Source organism: Camponotus floridanus, unplaced genomic scaffold, assembly GCF_003227725.1.
Source record: "Camponotus floridanus strain SB8 unplaced genomic scaffold, Cflo_v7.5 scaffold131, whole genome shotgun sequence".
In the NCBI taxonomy this organism is placed as follows: Eukaryota; Metazoa; Arthropoda; class Insecta; order Hymenoptera; family Formicidae; genus Camponotus; species Camponotus floridanus.
This window is the reverse complement of record NW_020229250.1, coordinates 444,385-459,260: the sequence shown is the minus strand read 5'-3', so window position 1 is coordinate 459,260 and position 14,876 is coordinate 444,385. Positions and strand designations below refer to the sequence as shown.

At 39.7% G+C, this 14,876-nt stretch overlaps 1 protein-coding gene across 8 annotated transcripts in view; it reads left to right on the top strand.

Moving 5' to 3' along the window:
* LOC105252561 overlaps window positions 1–14,876 on the top strand; it is a 46,648-nt gene that overhangs the window by 7,494 nt on the left and 24,278 nt on the right. For 6 of the 8 annotated variants that reach the window (XM_025406072.1, XM_025406073.1, XM_025406069.1 and 3 more), the window contains exons 3-6: window positions 967–1,128; window positions 2,872–3,394; window positions 4,543–7,173; window positions 13,049–13,604. In XM_025406072.1, coding sequence (XP_025261857.1) covers window positions 967–1,128; window positions 2,872–3,394; window positions 4,543–7,173; window positions 13,049–13,604 — 3,872 coding nt within the window. Of the gene's footprint in view, window positions 1–966; window positions 1,129–2,871; window positions 3,395–3,818; window positions 3,835–4,542; window positions 7,174–13,048; window positions 13,605–14,876 lie in introns of those variants that run through there. The other 2 variants (XM_025406070.1, XM_020027938.2) reach the window with 2 other exon arrangements.

Below are 14,876 nucleotides of genomic sequence, written 5' to 3'. Positions count from 1 at the left end.
CTGATGGTTGATGACTTCGAACAGATGAGCTATTGCAAAAGAAAAAAAATATGTTTACATTTCCGGAGTTTATCCATACAATTATATGATAAACGTTTCTCGCATAATCTCATAATTATATGTATGATGAATTCTAGAGGAAACATAAATATTGTTTCTTTACAAAATACATTTTTATCTTATTCTAAACGTCATTTTATAGATTTAAAAAAATAGCCAATATCTAATTTTTAAAATAGGATTAATCTAATTTATAATATTCTGTTCATTAATATTCTTTTAATTAAACACTACAAAATTTTATTAAATTTAAGCAAAAATTAGATTAATATTTATTTAATATAAAAGTTGCAAAGATGCATCGTTAAAATTCTAAGGAAAAATCTAAAGACTTTATATGTTAGAAAGTGATGAGACACTTTTCGGAAGGATGTGTATATATAGCATATCCTAAAATGCCTTAAACCGGCTTTGACGAAGGCGAAAGCTCAAACAAGAGGTGGATGACCTTCCAGTTACGTTATCTTCCAATGTAATAATGATTGCATTTCTTGATAATGAATGAGTCACGAATTCTCGTTAAGAATTTTGCTCAGTTGCTCCGAAACTATCCAGTTACTGCACTTTTGACGAAACGACAAGACACCAATGACGAATTGATTTCATTGAATGCAAATTCTATCGCATGAAAATAATGCGCACAGAAAATGTGTGTAAATATATATGTGATTGATACATAAAACAAATAAACAAAGAAAATATAAACTTTCTAAAAAAATTAATTTTTATTTAATAGAAAATAAATATTTATTAAATAAATTTTATTAAAACAAATATTAAATATTTGTATATTTAATATATTTTTGAAATCTATGCTTATTCTGTTTATTATATATCCGTTTGTATAAAAATTCAAATTTTTATTGAGTGATAAATTATTAAATGCAAAAATATTTGTGCTTACAGATACGGTGGTAGTACAACAAATAGATTTTCTGGAGACGATTCTGGAGGAGACATCCGATGACCTTCAAAGCGATTCCGATCGCAGCGGAACGACATATTGGCTGGGATCCGATTCGGAGACTGAGAGCGTTATTCATATCAAGGCGAAGCAGAGATCCACAGGTAAAAATTCTAATCATTAATACAGATACATATATTACAAAACATACATAACTGCGAGTGATATTTATTAATATTTATATGAATATAGTGAAAGGTGCGTAAAAGGTTATTTTATAACACAGTTCTTCGCTTGAGTGAATATCATGAGAATAAGATCATTTTGTTCATTTAGAGTCATTCTACTTTCTCTTTCTTCTGAGCAGCCTAATCTTTTGGCTTATTAGAAAATTACTGGAATTACGTCAGACTCGCGATTATCTGTCACGATTATTACACCATCAAAGTTGAAGGGATCGAATTAAGAAGCCAAAAATTAAACTTTAGTTTTATATACTTTTCTTTTGCTAAAAATTTAAATTATACATGTAAAAGATCTACTAAATAGATCTCTAGAACGAGGAAATAATAATAGAGAAGTTTTGAGAAATAAAATAATATAATTTAAATAATTTAAATAATCTAAATTATATACATAAGATATTTAATTGAATAAATTAATTATATAATATGTTACAATTAAATATCACGCCATCATGCTCTCAGATACGCCTTTGAACGTGCAGTCATTGTTACGTGCGGGCTTCACGTGGTTGCAGCATTGCAGGGGCACTTACTTTCTCTTTTTAACATAGATACTTTGAGACGAAAATAATTTGCAAAACAAGAAAAGAAAAACAGAAATAAAATCAAGGAAAAACTGCTAAAAATGGAGGAATAAATTACCCTTCCATAAAATAATTCTTGCAAATAGCGTGTTGTTGGAAATACGTCGTATCTAAATTAAACTCTACTAATAAATAAAAACTTGGATCAATTTCTTTTTATTTCTGCTATGTAGCTTTACAATATAAATTGCTGAAAATCGATTTAATGATAAATATAATCGGCAAAGTTATTTCCAGCACGTATGCGACCTTTCGTGTGTTGCCAATGCAATATTCCTTCATTTTTTGCCGAGGAATGTATGTAATCTCGAATTAATATAACGTATATATAAGGTAAATATACTAATATACTCTCTTAATCGTAAATTCCAAGGATCAAATTATATAAACGAATACTCGCCGCTTCAATGCTGAGACCAAAAGATTCTCTTTCCGAAAATAGATTTAAATTTCTAAAATAGTTAAATAAAAGAACGACTTTTATTAGCAAAATAAATATTTTTATTAAAATATTAAAATATGTTATATCTATTAAATATAAAAAAATTTGAATAATATAAAATCTTTATAAAATCAAATAGAAAATAGAAACTTGTAATAAATGATTAAATTCCAGCATCCAATTTTAATACGGAATTTTAACAAGCATTATACACTAAGACTTGTTACGATCGCGTCTGAACATGACACCTTGATCGATAATAATCGATTAATCGCGCATCGCACGCGATAATCACCAACCGGTTGAGAACTGATGGCGCCCAGCGCATAATGCTGTAAGCATTGCTTCCGGTTGAATGAACCGTAACTTCCTGACGGAAGGTATGCATGGGGTTACAAAAGTGGCGGCCATTAGATTGGATCTCACTTCCGTGACTCGATTTTACAAAGTAGGTCGTCAAACATCCTCCTTTATCTATCCTAGCGAGATTCGCGGAATTAAAAACAACACATGCGATCTCGATTCCAACAGTAAAGTAGGTTTAGGCCATTCACGTTTGCTCGTCTCGCTTTTACTCAGTCGAGTCCTTACGTGCCTCACGTCATTTTTCTCATTTCTCCTTTGTGTTTTTGGCAGACGAGCGACTAGATGGTAGCGGCAGCGAGTGTAACTCTGTGGTGCCGAAAAAGAGACGTCGTCGTGATCACTGTGGCACCGATCATCTTTATCATCAGCACGTGACAACTTACGACGAGTATCCGGCCTCGCCGAGGTCATCCAGGTCCAGGTCATCTGGCTCCTCCAGATCGAGCTCGCTACTGCAGTTCGAGTCCTTGGAGAGGACCTGCGCGACCCTGTCACCCTCCAGCTACAGCTTCGACTCCCTGGAATACTCTAACCGATCGAACGCCTCTCATGCGGAGAACGATTCGCCTGATAGTTTGGAACAAGACTACAACAGGCTGCTACCGAATGGCTTTCCAAACACATTGACCGATCATTTTCCAAAGATCAGGCCTTACCGTAGCTTCGAAAGTCTGGATACATGTCAAAAGGACGAAGATTTTGTTCAAGCGTCCATGTCAAATGGTTTCGCGCCTTTGTACCTGAAGAGAGGTGCTGATTTATCGAATATTGGAAAGAACAAACAACGTCCAAGGTAAGTTATTGTGCTTTTCATATTGAATTTAGATTTTATTTTCTTCTCTCTTTTGGAATACTACAAATCGTATATGTAAAGAAATCTCTATTTAAATCTTAGAGAACATATCGTGGTTTATTTTAATTAAAAATTATTATTTTTTAATAAATAAAAATATAATATAATAGGATAATATACTCTTTCTTGAATTTTTGACATTTTTATTATATGTTACACATTATTCGACAGCAATATCTTCCGAAATATACAGCAATTAATACATGTCTACTTGCGTTGTAATTTCAACTAAAGTCACGAAGGCTTTTGCTTGTTATTCTTAGCTTGTGTGCACGCATCATTTAACATTTGCCTGTTTTCACACGTGTCGTTAGAATAGAAATACACAATTATTGTAATCACGCATTATTTCCCGAATTAACAGTTTGCGAGGATTGACGGTAAGTGCATTTTTGTGTATTCGAAAATCATTAAAATTAAATAGTTTATCTATATTCTTTTATTAGCAAAATATTTGTTACATTTATCAATTTTATTACATGTCCTAGTTTTCCTTGTTTTATCATATAATTTAAAATTTATTAAAAGAGCAAAAAAAGAGATATTAAAGATTAATATTAAAATAGTAATGCAATTTTCTTAAATTGTTTATGAAAAATTATAAATAGTCGCATTTATGTATATTTATTTTCGTTTGTTTCAAATAATCTCAAAAATGCATAGTTGAGAGATTCTCCTGACTTTTCTGTTCCGATTTCGAAATAAAAGAGTTAAACAATGTACATATACGTTTGTGCGAGGAAGCTGCGTGTTGAACAATTTTCTTGGCAACGTATGCCGACTGTACGCTACGTGATGATTGTTTTACGGCCAAGTTAAATGCAATCTCGACCCTGAGAAAGACCACCTTGACTTTTGCTGCTGATATTATAAACGTCGAATCGTTAAATTATGGTTCCTTCAAAAGCTTTTAAATAGTTAAGTTTGCACAAAGATTTATAAATACAACATTTTGAATAAAAACAGTCAATACTCATATTAAATCCTGATTATATTTAATCATTCGTATTGAAATGAAATAAATAAGATAGCAACTCTCTAACTCTACTTGCACCAAGATTTCAATCATGTTTGTCTCCACGAAACAGAGACTTTTGGCACGAGGACGAGGAGTACAGGGACCACGATTACGAGGGAGAGGACGAAGACAATTTCGAAGAATACGAACGAAATCGTACAAACGCGGATTCCCGGTTGATGACCGGTTTCGAGGATCGGTTGCTGCTGTACGGCGAATCCGGCAAGTACGCGACATCCTTGGACTATCGGAACACAATCGATTTGCGGGAGATTGGCTTGGAAACGAAGAGAGACACGCTTTTGGAACTCAAGTCCGGGCAGAAGACAGCTAGGTTAAATATAGCCGGTTGCGGCGCGGAGCATCATCACCATCACCATCATCATCATCATCATCATCATCAACATTCGCAGCAGCAGCAGCAGCAACAGCAGCAGTATGATCAACACGATCACCATCACCATCACCACCACCGCCGTTGCCAACAGCAGTATCAAGGGTGGAGTCACGAGGAGCGCTTTAATTTTAGATTCACGGACAAGTCGCAGAGCGCGCCCAGTCTGCTCGACAGTGTCGAGGAGTCAGCACGTAGTGATTTGAGCAACGCTTCGCTATTTCGTCCTCGCACTTCGAGGACGACTTCCTACGTATCGACGTCTTCTCTCTTCGAGAATTATACGCAGGTAGCTAGCGTACCAGTGGATTTGAATCTCTGTGGCGTCGCCGCTTCGTGCGACGTCGGAATAAACGATCTCGAAATGGCGGAGGCCATATCTGATAACGAGACAGTGATGACCCCGAAGAGTTCGCGAGAAAATGCGACTCTGCAGGAGAATGATGAAGCGCAAACGAAAACGAAGCTAATCAGCTCAGTTAGAACGCAGCCGGCTCAAAATTCGTTCATGAATAGCAGCATGAAAAAGCGCGAAAAGAAAAATGAAGAACGAACAAAGGTCGAATGCGTAAGCGATCATTGCGAAAAGCAGCAAACACATAGCGATGAACAAATCAAGCCGGTATCGACGGTGAAAACTCAAGATCGTACCAGCTGTATGTTGGATATGACGATAAATATGACGGAGAACGATCTTGATGAGGCCATTAAGCAGTTCAAACGCGAGGTAGAGGAGGCAGCCGCCTCAGAAGTGGCGAATGCCGCCATTTTGGCGATGGAAACGATTCAACGAACGTCATCTGGTCTGGTTAAGAACCGAAAGGTGAAGAAAAATGCTAGTTACGAGCTAGCGCAACAATTTGAGGTGGACGAAAGAAATTTCCAGAAAAATTTTAAAAATAACGATGAAGACAACACGTCTCCCGGTTCTCCCGAAAGAAGACGAATAATAAATAACGCCAGCTACGAGTTGGCGCAACAATGCGATTATCTCAGTGCGTTGCAGAACTCGAGGGCTGCGTTTCATCGAATGGATGCGTGCGATGAACTAGAAGAAGCTTCAGGACGCTCCTCAGAATTAAGAATCACCGACGTAACGCACTCAGACACAAACATTAGCAAGGACTCATTATATTCCAGGGAAGAGCCAGATGACTCGTTCTTTGGTCAGATAAAAAAAAACTCGGATCCATTTTCAGCCTGTGGCGATGCTAGCGCATTAAGTCCGCGGTTGCTAGACGACGAAGTAGATTATCCCTGCTTGGAAACCAAACCCATAGAAGCATCCCGCTTAGAGGATAGGGTTGTTTTGCGTGAAAAGATTGAATTGGAGAAACGAAATGAGTTGGAAAGTGTCCTTGGAAATTCCACGATGGTATCCTACATCGACGAAGAGCCTTTCGGTAAGCGCGAAGACGAGTCTGCAGATGCGAAGGAAAACTTTATCGGTGAATTTTATCCGGAACGAATGGCACAGTCTTGTCAACAGTATCCTCGGAAAGATGAAAATAAGGAAACGGATCAAGAACGGAGTAGTACAGAGAATGTTGAGATCGCGTCGTCGAAACAAGATCCTAAAGAGCGTTCTCGTAGTCCTGACTCGAGCGAGCGCGGCACCGATGAATGCCTATGGAGAGTCGTGATCGAGAAGCCAGCGGCAGCAAAGAAGGCAACAGAGGAAGAGAAGAGGGAGGAGGTGGAGGTAGCGGAAAAGAAGGAGAAAGAGGAGAAGGGACACAGTGTCCGTAGTGTTGTTGGCTCCGAATCCCCACCCGGCGCCCCGGGTTCATTCGGTGAACATAGTAGTGGGAAGCCCGCGATGGCCGTGGCGGCAGTTGATACGAATCATCGCGGTAGTGATCGCGACAAACGTCAGAGCGAAGAGCAACGTGCGTTAGATATCAACAAGAAAGACGCGGTCGCGAAAAGACCGTTGATCGTCCCGCCGAAGGAGACGGCGAAGACGTACGCGACGTCTTCGACATCCTCCCTGTCTTCCGCCTCCGCCATCATGAAGAACGAGGAGAGGAAGAAGGGCGGCCTGGGCGGTTTTCTGCAGAGATTTTCCAGGTTGAGATTCAGCGGGCGGACGAAGGTGCCACGTTCGGAGGCGCAAAAGAAGATTGTCGAGCCGACGAGAACGCAGGAGGAGCAACAATCAGGAGCCAAGAAGAAGGAGCCGGACTACATCATCATACCATTGCACCCGCCCGAAGGGGAGAGAAGACGTCAACAGGAGGTCGTTACTCTGGAAGAGGCCGCTAGAAGAAACAATGTGGACATTCAGAGAAGCGTTTCTAATGTCAGGTAAGTCGCAAAATTAAATCAAGTATTCATACTTGTAACAATATTTTGCACTGTCTTAGCATTGTGTTTGTTGGTATTTTAAAGTGAAAGAGAAAAAAACATGACAGTAATGGTAGAAGCACAGTAGATTGATACAATTTCGAATAATTGGAAGGTACACTATTTCGTCAAGTTGCGATTATCGATACCTCTTATCGGTAGTTTTTAATAACTAAAGTAGGACGACAGATATCCTTGACACAGTACATGATACTTTGTTGTGTTCCGGATTGAAAGCAACAAGTTGTCGGTCGCGTGTCGTTTGTAAATATAAAGAGATTCTAAACAACTCAAAAAGTCATCCTCAAAAGTTTGCCTTTTGTTGAAGACGATACGTGGAATACGTGATTAACTAATCGTTACAATATTATAATTTGTAATTAAAGTTTTTCAAATGTACATTGTATACTTTGGTATCAATTCCAATTTGTATTATTTCCATCGAAAGAATATGAGAATCGTACACATTTTATCATTGGTCGTGTTTACACTATTCTCGCGACAAATTTCAGATTTATAACAAGTTGGAAATTCATAACATTGACCTCGCGATAACATATTTCGCTTAATCTTAAATTTTAATCTAAATTTAAAATTTTAATTTTATTTAATTTAAATATTTTGTGCATTTAAATATTTTGAATACATTTTAATTGTGTATATTTCTTTACTTATTAAAAATCAACTTTTCTCATTTTTTATATATATGCATTGTTGCCATAACTTTCATTTTAATTTATTTTGTCGAGCACAAAAATCCGTTTATTAATTTAATTAATAGTTATTGAATATTCAACATATAATTCGCTTTTTATCTAGATTTTCATGTAATTTTACTTGATTTCTCATTGTTTCTATTATGCTAGCGCTGGCGAACCCCATATAGATATTCACAGTTTTGTTTAATTCCACTTTCATTCCGTCCTACACCCGTTCGTCTGTTGCAATCGCTCGTCGGCGGATTCGTTTCCTCCTCCCTCGACGATCGTGCATGTTCCTCTCGGTCGGTTCGCGTCTAATTCCGCTCTAATCGGGCTTCGCGCTTCGATGTAATTTCATTCGCGTAAGCTTTGCTTCCCTGAAGATTATCTCTGACAACACTGGCTCCCGCATTATTTCTCTCATTTTTTCAGTAATTATCTCGTAGACCGGGGCGATGGACCCGAGTTTGGTTCTCTTAATTAAATTTCACTCTCGCCACGTCATTCTCGCGTAATGCGACCTAATTGCATCTTATAACTTGTTCCTTCCCCTTTTCCCCACTATCTCTCCCCATAATCCCACCCTTATTCCATATTTCTCGTCTTCCGTCTTCACGCATCTGGATCTTCATTTAGACCGTATTTTTTACAGGAGAAAAATCTTCTTCCCTCATAAAATTAAAGCAATTTGATGAGTTAATTGTATTTGCGCGGATAAATAACAATTAAGAGATTTTTCGTCCGTTTCTACAAATTCCTCTCTCGATGCAATTGCGTACTTTATTGGCCTCCTCGAGCCCGTCGTCAATCAACATGGCTCTTCTGGGAACGCTGTATCTGATCCCTCTTACTTCTTTCGCCAACAAACATTTGCTTTATCGTATTAGATTTCGCCGAATTGGCGTCTTTCGTTTCGATTTATGCTGCGCCGAAAAAATTTCATCGAGACGAAGAATGCCAATTTTTCACGCAAAAGAGCTCTGCTGTCTTTCCACCAACGCGAAAAAAAATCTATGATTCTGCAAAACATAAATCGCATAAATGCGAAATCTCACTAAGCTTGGCGTAATATTTGAAAGACAATTTCTTTATTTAGGTCATGATATAATTTTGTGAAAAATGCGTTTTCTCGTGAATAATAAAAAAAATATATATTAATGAATAAATTTATAAATTAATATTTTCTAAAGTTTGCGTAGATTTTAATTTCGAGTATTCTTCTCGCTCTCGTAATATACTTTATCGAAAGTATTACTTCATTCACGCGCCGAAAACTTTCGGCGTTTGCGTTTCTCGATCTGTTTGACGAGACGTTAAACAGAACGCAGTCAATATCCCACGCCCGCCCGCGTTTAGGAGCGATGAATCATCGTTGCAAGCTGCGGGATGTAATTTAGGAAGCCGACACCATTCGAGCTTTCGCAAACGGAGCTGGAATCTGCGAGGCGAGCTCCTCTGGCAAGGATGCTATACAACTCGACTTAGTTATGCATAGCATAATTTGCCAACATCCGGTGGCTCGTGAATTAAAACAATTTCCAGCCAAACCACTTGCACTTTTATTGTTAATTTTTCAAAATTATATTTTTTAAGAGAAGATAGTAAATTACAAACAAAAGAGTATAAGTGAAATTGTTACGAATCGAGAATGACTCCAAATTATTTTGTCTCATTCTTTTAAAAGAGTTGTATCATTAAAAGTTAGAAATATTTGCAAGGATTCGCGACTTGTCTAATTATTTAATTCTTTTTTTAACAATTTTTTTAACCGTTATTCGCGTGGAATATATTTTTTTTACGCACAACTTTAGAAGAAACACGCAGTTTAAAATTAATTTCTCTTTCCCATTCTTTTGATTTTTAATTATCAAACATATTTCGCGCTATCTCGATTTTGTGCGACGTGAACTCGCTTCGTGCGTGCCACGGTTAAATATACACTTTGCACACGTGTGTAGGTGTAGTGCTGCCGGCCCAAGAGAGAGTCGCCTTATTAATCTTATTCCATTCTGGTTCGAGTCCGGAAGTCGCGTTCGAGGCGAGTTCAACGTCACGTTCGTCGGAGTTCTAATCGTCCCCCTTAAACTTTTTGCTTCTCTCCCGCTGTGGTTGCGTAAAAGGACCATCAGTGTTCTCCAACTTCGTTTCTTATCTGCATTCCATTTTTTTTTTACGTCCGCGTGAATTTTTGCTTTTATTCCGCCGTCTTAAAAACGCAACAAACGCTCCCATTTAACCGTCTCTTTAACGACGGCGTAATTAAGCTCGCTCCCGCGCTCATTCCGCGGCTTTTAACTGCGTCCCATCGTCGTCGGGACGAGTTATTACGTTCGTATCGCGAGGTTACATTGGTCTTGCACGGGCTGAATCCGCCAAAACTCGACGGGACGCATCATAAAGTACCGAAGCTCTCTCTTTCTTTCTCTCTCTCATCGATATTAACGTTCGTTAACATCGATAAAAACACGTTACATCGCGTGCAAATTTTTCAATGTTAATATTTCTATTTGTGGAATATTTTCAACATCGCAGATTTTAGCTCCGTAATTTGTAGCCAAGTTATGTGCGTTATTCGGACCGAAATCGGAAAGATATACACTCTCGAAAGATCAACTCCGAGAACGCAAACAACGGAGAACGCTCGTTTTCAGGGCCTCGAAAACCATTACTACTGTTTTTACGCCGGCGGTCGTACACTAATTTTAGAAACCGATGATTCCCCATCGTCGGGTTGCGTTTATAAACATGATCTCACACTATGCCGCGATAATAAAATCGGATGCGTATGCTGCAATGCGTCGTCGTCGGATCACGTGCGAGCCGAGCGTGGCTTCCGTAATTTCATTTGCGTCTCGCTTTCCACGTCTTGGAATCGCGTCCCAGCTCTTTTACAAAAAGTTAATATTAAAAAAAAAATAATATTTTTAAAGGTTAATATTTTTAGTTTGAGTAGCAATTAACTTGTTTAAATATCGCATTTTAAGACCGTTGGAAACGAAAGTAATAAATTTTCCAATTTTTTCTTTTTAAGTTATAATAAGGAAACGTACACAGAAAAAGAGACATTCTTGTTTTGAAGATATATTTAGTTTTAACATGGAAATCTTGAAATGAAATTATATTGCGTTAATTAAAGAAAAATATAATTGCTTGAATAATTGCTTACTTGAATGAAGCCATTTTATAAAGTTGAATCGAGAAAAATATATTCTCATGCTTTAAGATTTAATTTTCTTGAATAGAAAAGAAACAATGTTAGATAGAAAATAACATTTTTAAATCAAAGATTATAATTTTCTTAAAGTAGAATTAAATAATTATATATTCTTGACAATTACAATATTAAAATAAAACTATAATATTGTTGAAATTTAAAATTATTAAATTCTTCTAAGAAGATTATAAATTGTTTCGAAACAATGAATACGTTAGTTTAAGTATATAAGTTTTGATTTGACACTTTTTTCTTCTGTGTACAAATAAAATTCAAGCTTCGATGCTGTAGGAATAAATTTCTCTTACAATATAACCGAATATATAATTTAAAGTAAACTCTAAAAAATCTCTTGATTTAAGCTTCGATCATTGAGACAAAATATTTTAAATATTTTTTAAATTGCGAAAAGAATGATGTTTCATCAAGTTTTTGATAAAAGAGAAAATGACTAATCGAAGAAAATGGAGAGAAATTTGACGTTCTATACGTCATATGTAAATACTTGATGTAATATTTGAGGAAGTTTGAATTACTCAAACTCGACTGGATTATTCCGTAATCATGTAACTCGCGGTCAGAGAGCATCGACTGAGACAGATTACGGCTTCATAACAGATCGCAACTCCATGTTCATTTGTAACGTAACGAAGCCTCGACGAACTCGCAATAGTAGCTCGCTGTGCTCAGTTTCTTATCGGGCACTAGGCTTATGGCAGATGAAAAGTGTCTCATTAGTGACTGTCCTCTTCAAGATATATAGCCGTGTCTTTATCGATACCATTCGACCGCTACTCGGAAACTCAATAAAGCGACCACTGTCTCTCGCGATCGCGCTTTGTAGATCGGAAATTGAAAGCGAAAGTCGGCGTAATTTATCTCGCATATAAATCTCCCTTATCGTCGCAATTTTTAACTCGTGATTAACATTGCGGAAATAGCGTTTGATAATTAATCGCGGCGTGTATATTTGTCAAATTTGTTACAATCATTTTTCACGATGTACTTTTGATATCTTCAACGCATATTTACATTCGCATACATTTCCAAGCCGCGATGATGTGTGAGTAACATTTAGATTAGACGGATGCACATCAAAGGAGAAAGGTTAATATCCCCGATTCCGGTCAAGGGAAAAGTAAAAAGGAGCACTCACTCTATTGCTAATTGTCTGCTATCGGAAACCGATGATGTACCACGACAGCGTAAAATACGCTCGAACGCCAATTTTCAATTATCGAGTCACAATAACGTCGCGCGCGTATATGAAACAAAAACTGTCTCTGTTCTCTCGTTCTGTACCACTAACCCGTAACGGAGAAGCGAAAGAAACAAAACTGCGATGCTATTATGAGTTTCGCATATAACGTGACTTGCTTTCAACGTGGTCGGATGATAATGCGTCGGTTTAACGAGGCAATTATGCCGCGGTGAATTGTCAAAAAAGGAATTTTTAATCGCGACGAATGCGACTAAGTCATGAATAAAGAGCGAAGAGGACAATTAAACCTCCTCGTTTCGTCGTACATAAAATTGGGCGATCGAAAGGCAAACGCTCGTCCGAGTCCGAGCTCCTCCTCTGTCGCAGCAGGGTCATCTTAAAACTCTACTACTGCGATGCGATCCGCCAATATCCAATTATCCTGCGCACGTCGGTGCAACGCGCGGCGCTGTGCAAGGCCAGTCTTGCTCGCGTTCGCCAGTAGGTTTCGTCGGTTCGTCTCGGTTTAGTCCCCGGAGGACCTGGGAGGCGAGGAGGATGTCCTGGTCGTGGCGCAGCGAGATTCCCGATCGGCAGTTCGTATCAGGTCAAACCACCCGCGTGATTGGCATCTCCCTACCTTCCCGCCTTCCTACCCCTCCGGAATCGCCAGGCGATCCCGTCAAGTCGACCACCCTGAAGAGTGTCTGTCTCTTGCAGCAGCAACGGGAGGGCGCCAGTATCCAGCAAGCCACCCCTGCCGCCTCACCCGCCGCGCGTCGCCGCCCTGGGTGCAACGACGCGAGCGTCGGCGTCGGCGTCTGCGTCGCGCCGACGCGCCGCCACGGACCTCGGGAACCCGGCGGCGATCGAGATGGCGAAGGCCCGTGCGATGCAGGCCGCCCAGGAGCGCCCGGTCGGCCTGCTCGAGACCGATCTCGACGAGGCGGTGATCGACGCGAGTCGCGCAAAGTACATCGCTAGTTCGACCGCCGCCTCTGCCGCTGCCTCTGCCTCCGCCGTCGCCGCCGCCGCTGCTGCTGCCTCCGCCGCCGCCGGCGCCGGTGGTAAGAAGACCCGTAGCCTGCTCGACCTCAACCACACCTCGGCGGCGGCGCCGCGGCCGCGGCCCGAGCACGCCCTCCACGTACCCCAGTCGCCCGTCGACAGGAGTCCCCGCGACGACGTCGCGTCTGCCGCAACGTCAGCCATCCACCAGCGGCCCCACAAGTCCATGGAGTTCCTCCTCGACAAGGAGAACCTGCACTTTGTCAAGGTGAGTGCGAGCGAACCGTTCACGACCCTTTATCTCGCGTAGATTTGTCATTTGCTATTTATCTGGTATATGCGCGGCGAGGGAGGGGGGAAAGGGCTAGCGCGCGCGAAATTCCTCAATTTGTAGATCGATCTTGACGATGACATCTCGAGGAGGCGGCTCTCGCGGCGCGAGATGTTGATGTGAACTTATCGCGAGGATCGATGGAGGCCAAGTTGGGAAGATCGAGGAAGAAGGCATTTGTATTGGATCGTGACGAGGAGAATTTCTCGTTTCGTACGAATAAATCGAGTCTGTCGTGCTTGGAATCGATTGCGCGTGAAATTGAACAAATAGAGCATCATCTTCGCATTTTATTCGAGACTGCGTGTCGTAATGTTATAAATAATTGTAACGAATATCACTGCGCGACAAATTTCACAAAATTGAGGGAATAATTACTAAACATTCTTCCTTCGACTTGGATATCGAGGTGATAAGATAAATTGATGATAAACTTTCACCGAGATGTACCGTTTGAGAGTTGTACAAGTCGAACGAAAAATTTAGAACAAATTAATATCGCGAAATTAAATGCGATTAATTGTCTCTATGCGGACATGCACGACCTGCATTGCTGTTCACCCGCTAGGTTGACCGACGCGTTAATTAACTCGTGTTCTTCGCTTTATCGTGTCAGAAATTAGCATTCATTTAATTAACATCGCGTCACACGCGCATCAACATCATCCAATGGTCGGCTTACGCGATATGACTTTTCATTTACGGACAACAATAACGATGTCTATTACATGCGCGATATATTGAATGGGTCTACACGTGATATAAATTCCAAGATAAATTTCTAAAAAGATTCTTTCACTTCGAGATTAGATTTAATTTTTTCGAGAATATATGGAGGATATATTTCAATAGGGGGAAAAATAATCAGTGGAATCGATCGAATCGGCTTCGAAATTGCTCCAATTTGACTCGGAACGTGCTTCGCCTACGTCTTGAGACTGATCCAAGTATCGGGTATCTTTATAGACAAATCGCTATAACCGCGTCCTAGAAACCACCGTTCTAATCTCGCCGTCGACGGAACACCGCAGGGGTGTCTCGTATATCGGCAGGTTAACTAAATTGGGCTTCCCCGGATCAATTTCTTTTGGCGCTCCCGAAACGAATCTCGCCAATACACCTTCGATTCTTCGTCCCTTTGGTCGGCCTGTCGTCTAGGTATATTGCGACGAGGATCGATAGAGGCTCCTTTCGCGATTAGGCGCGCGA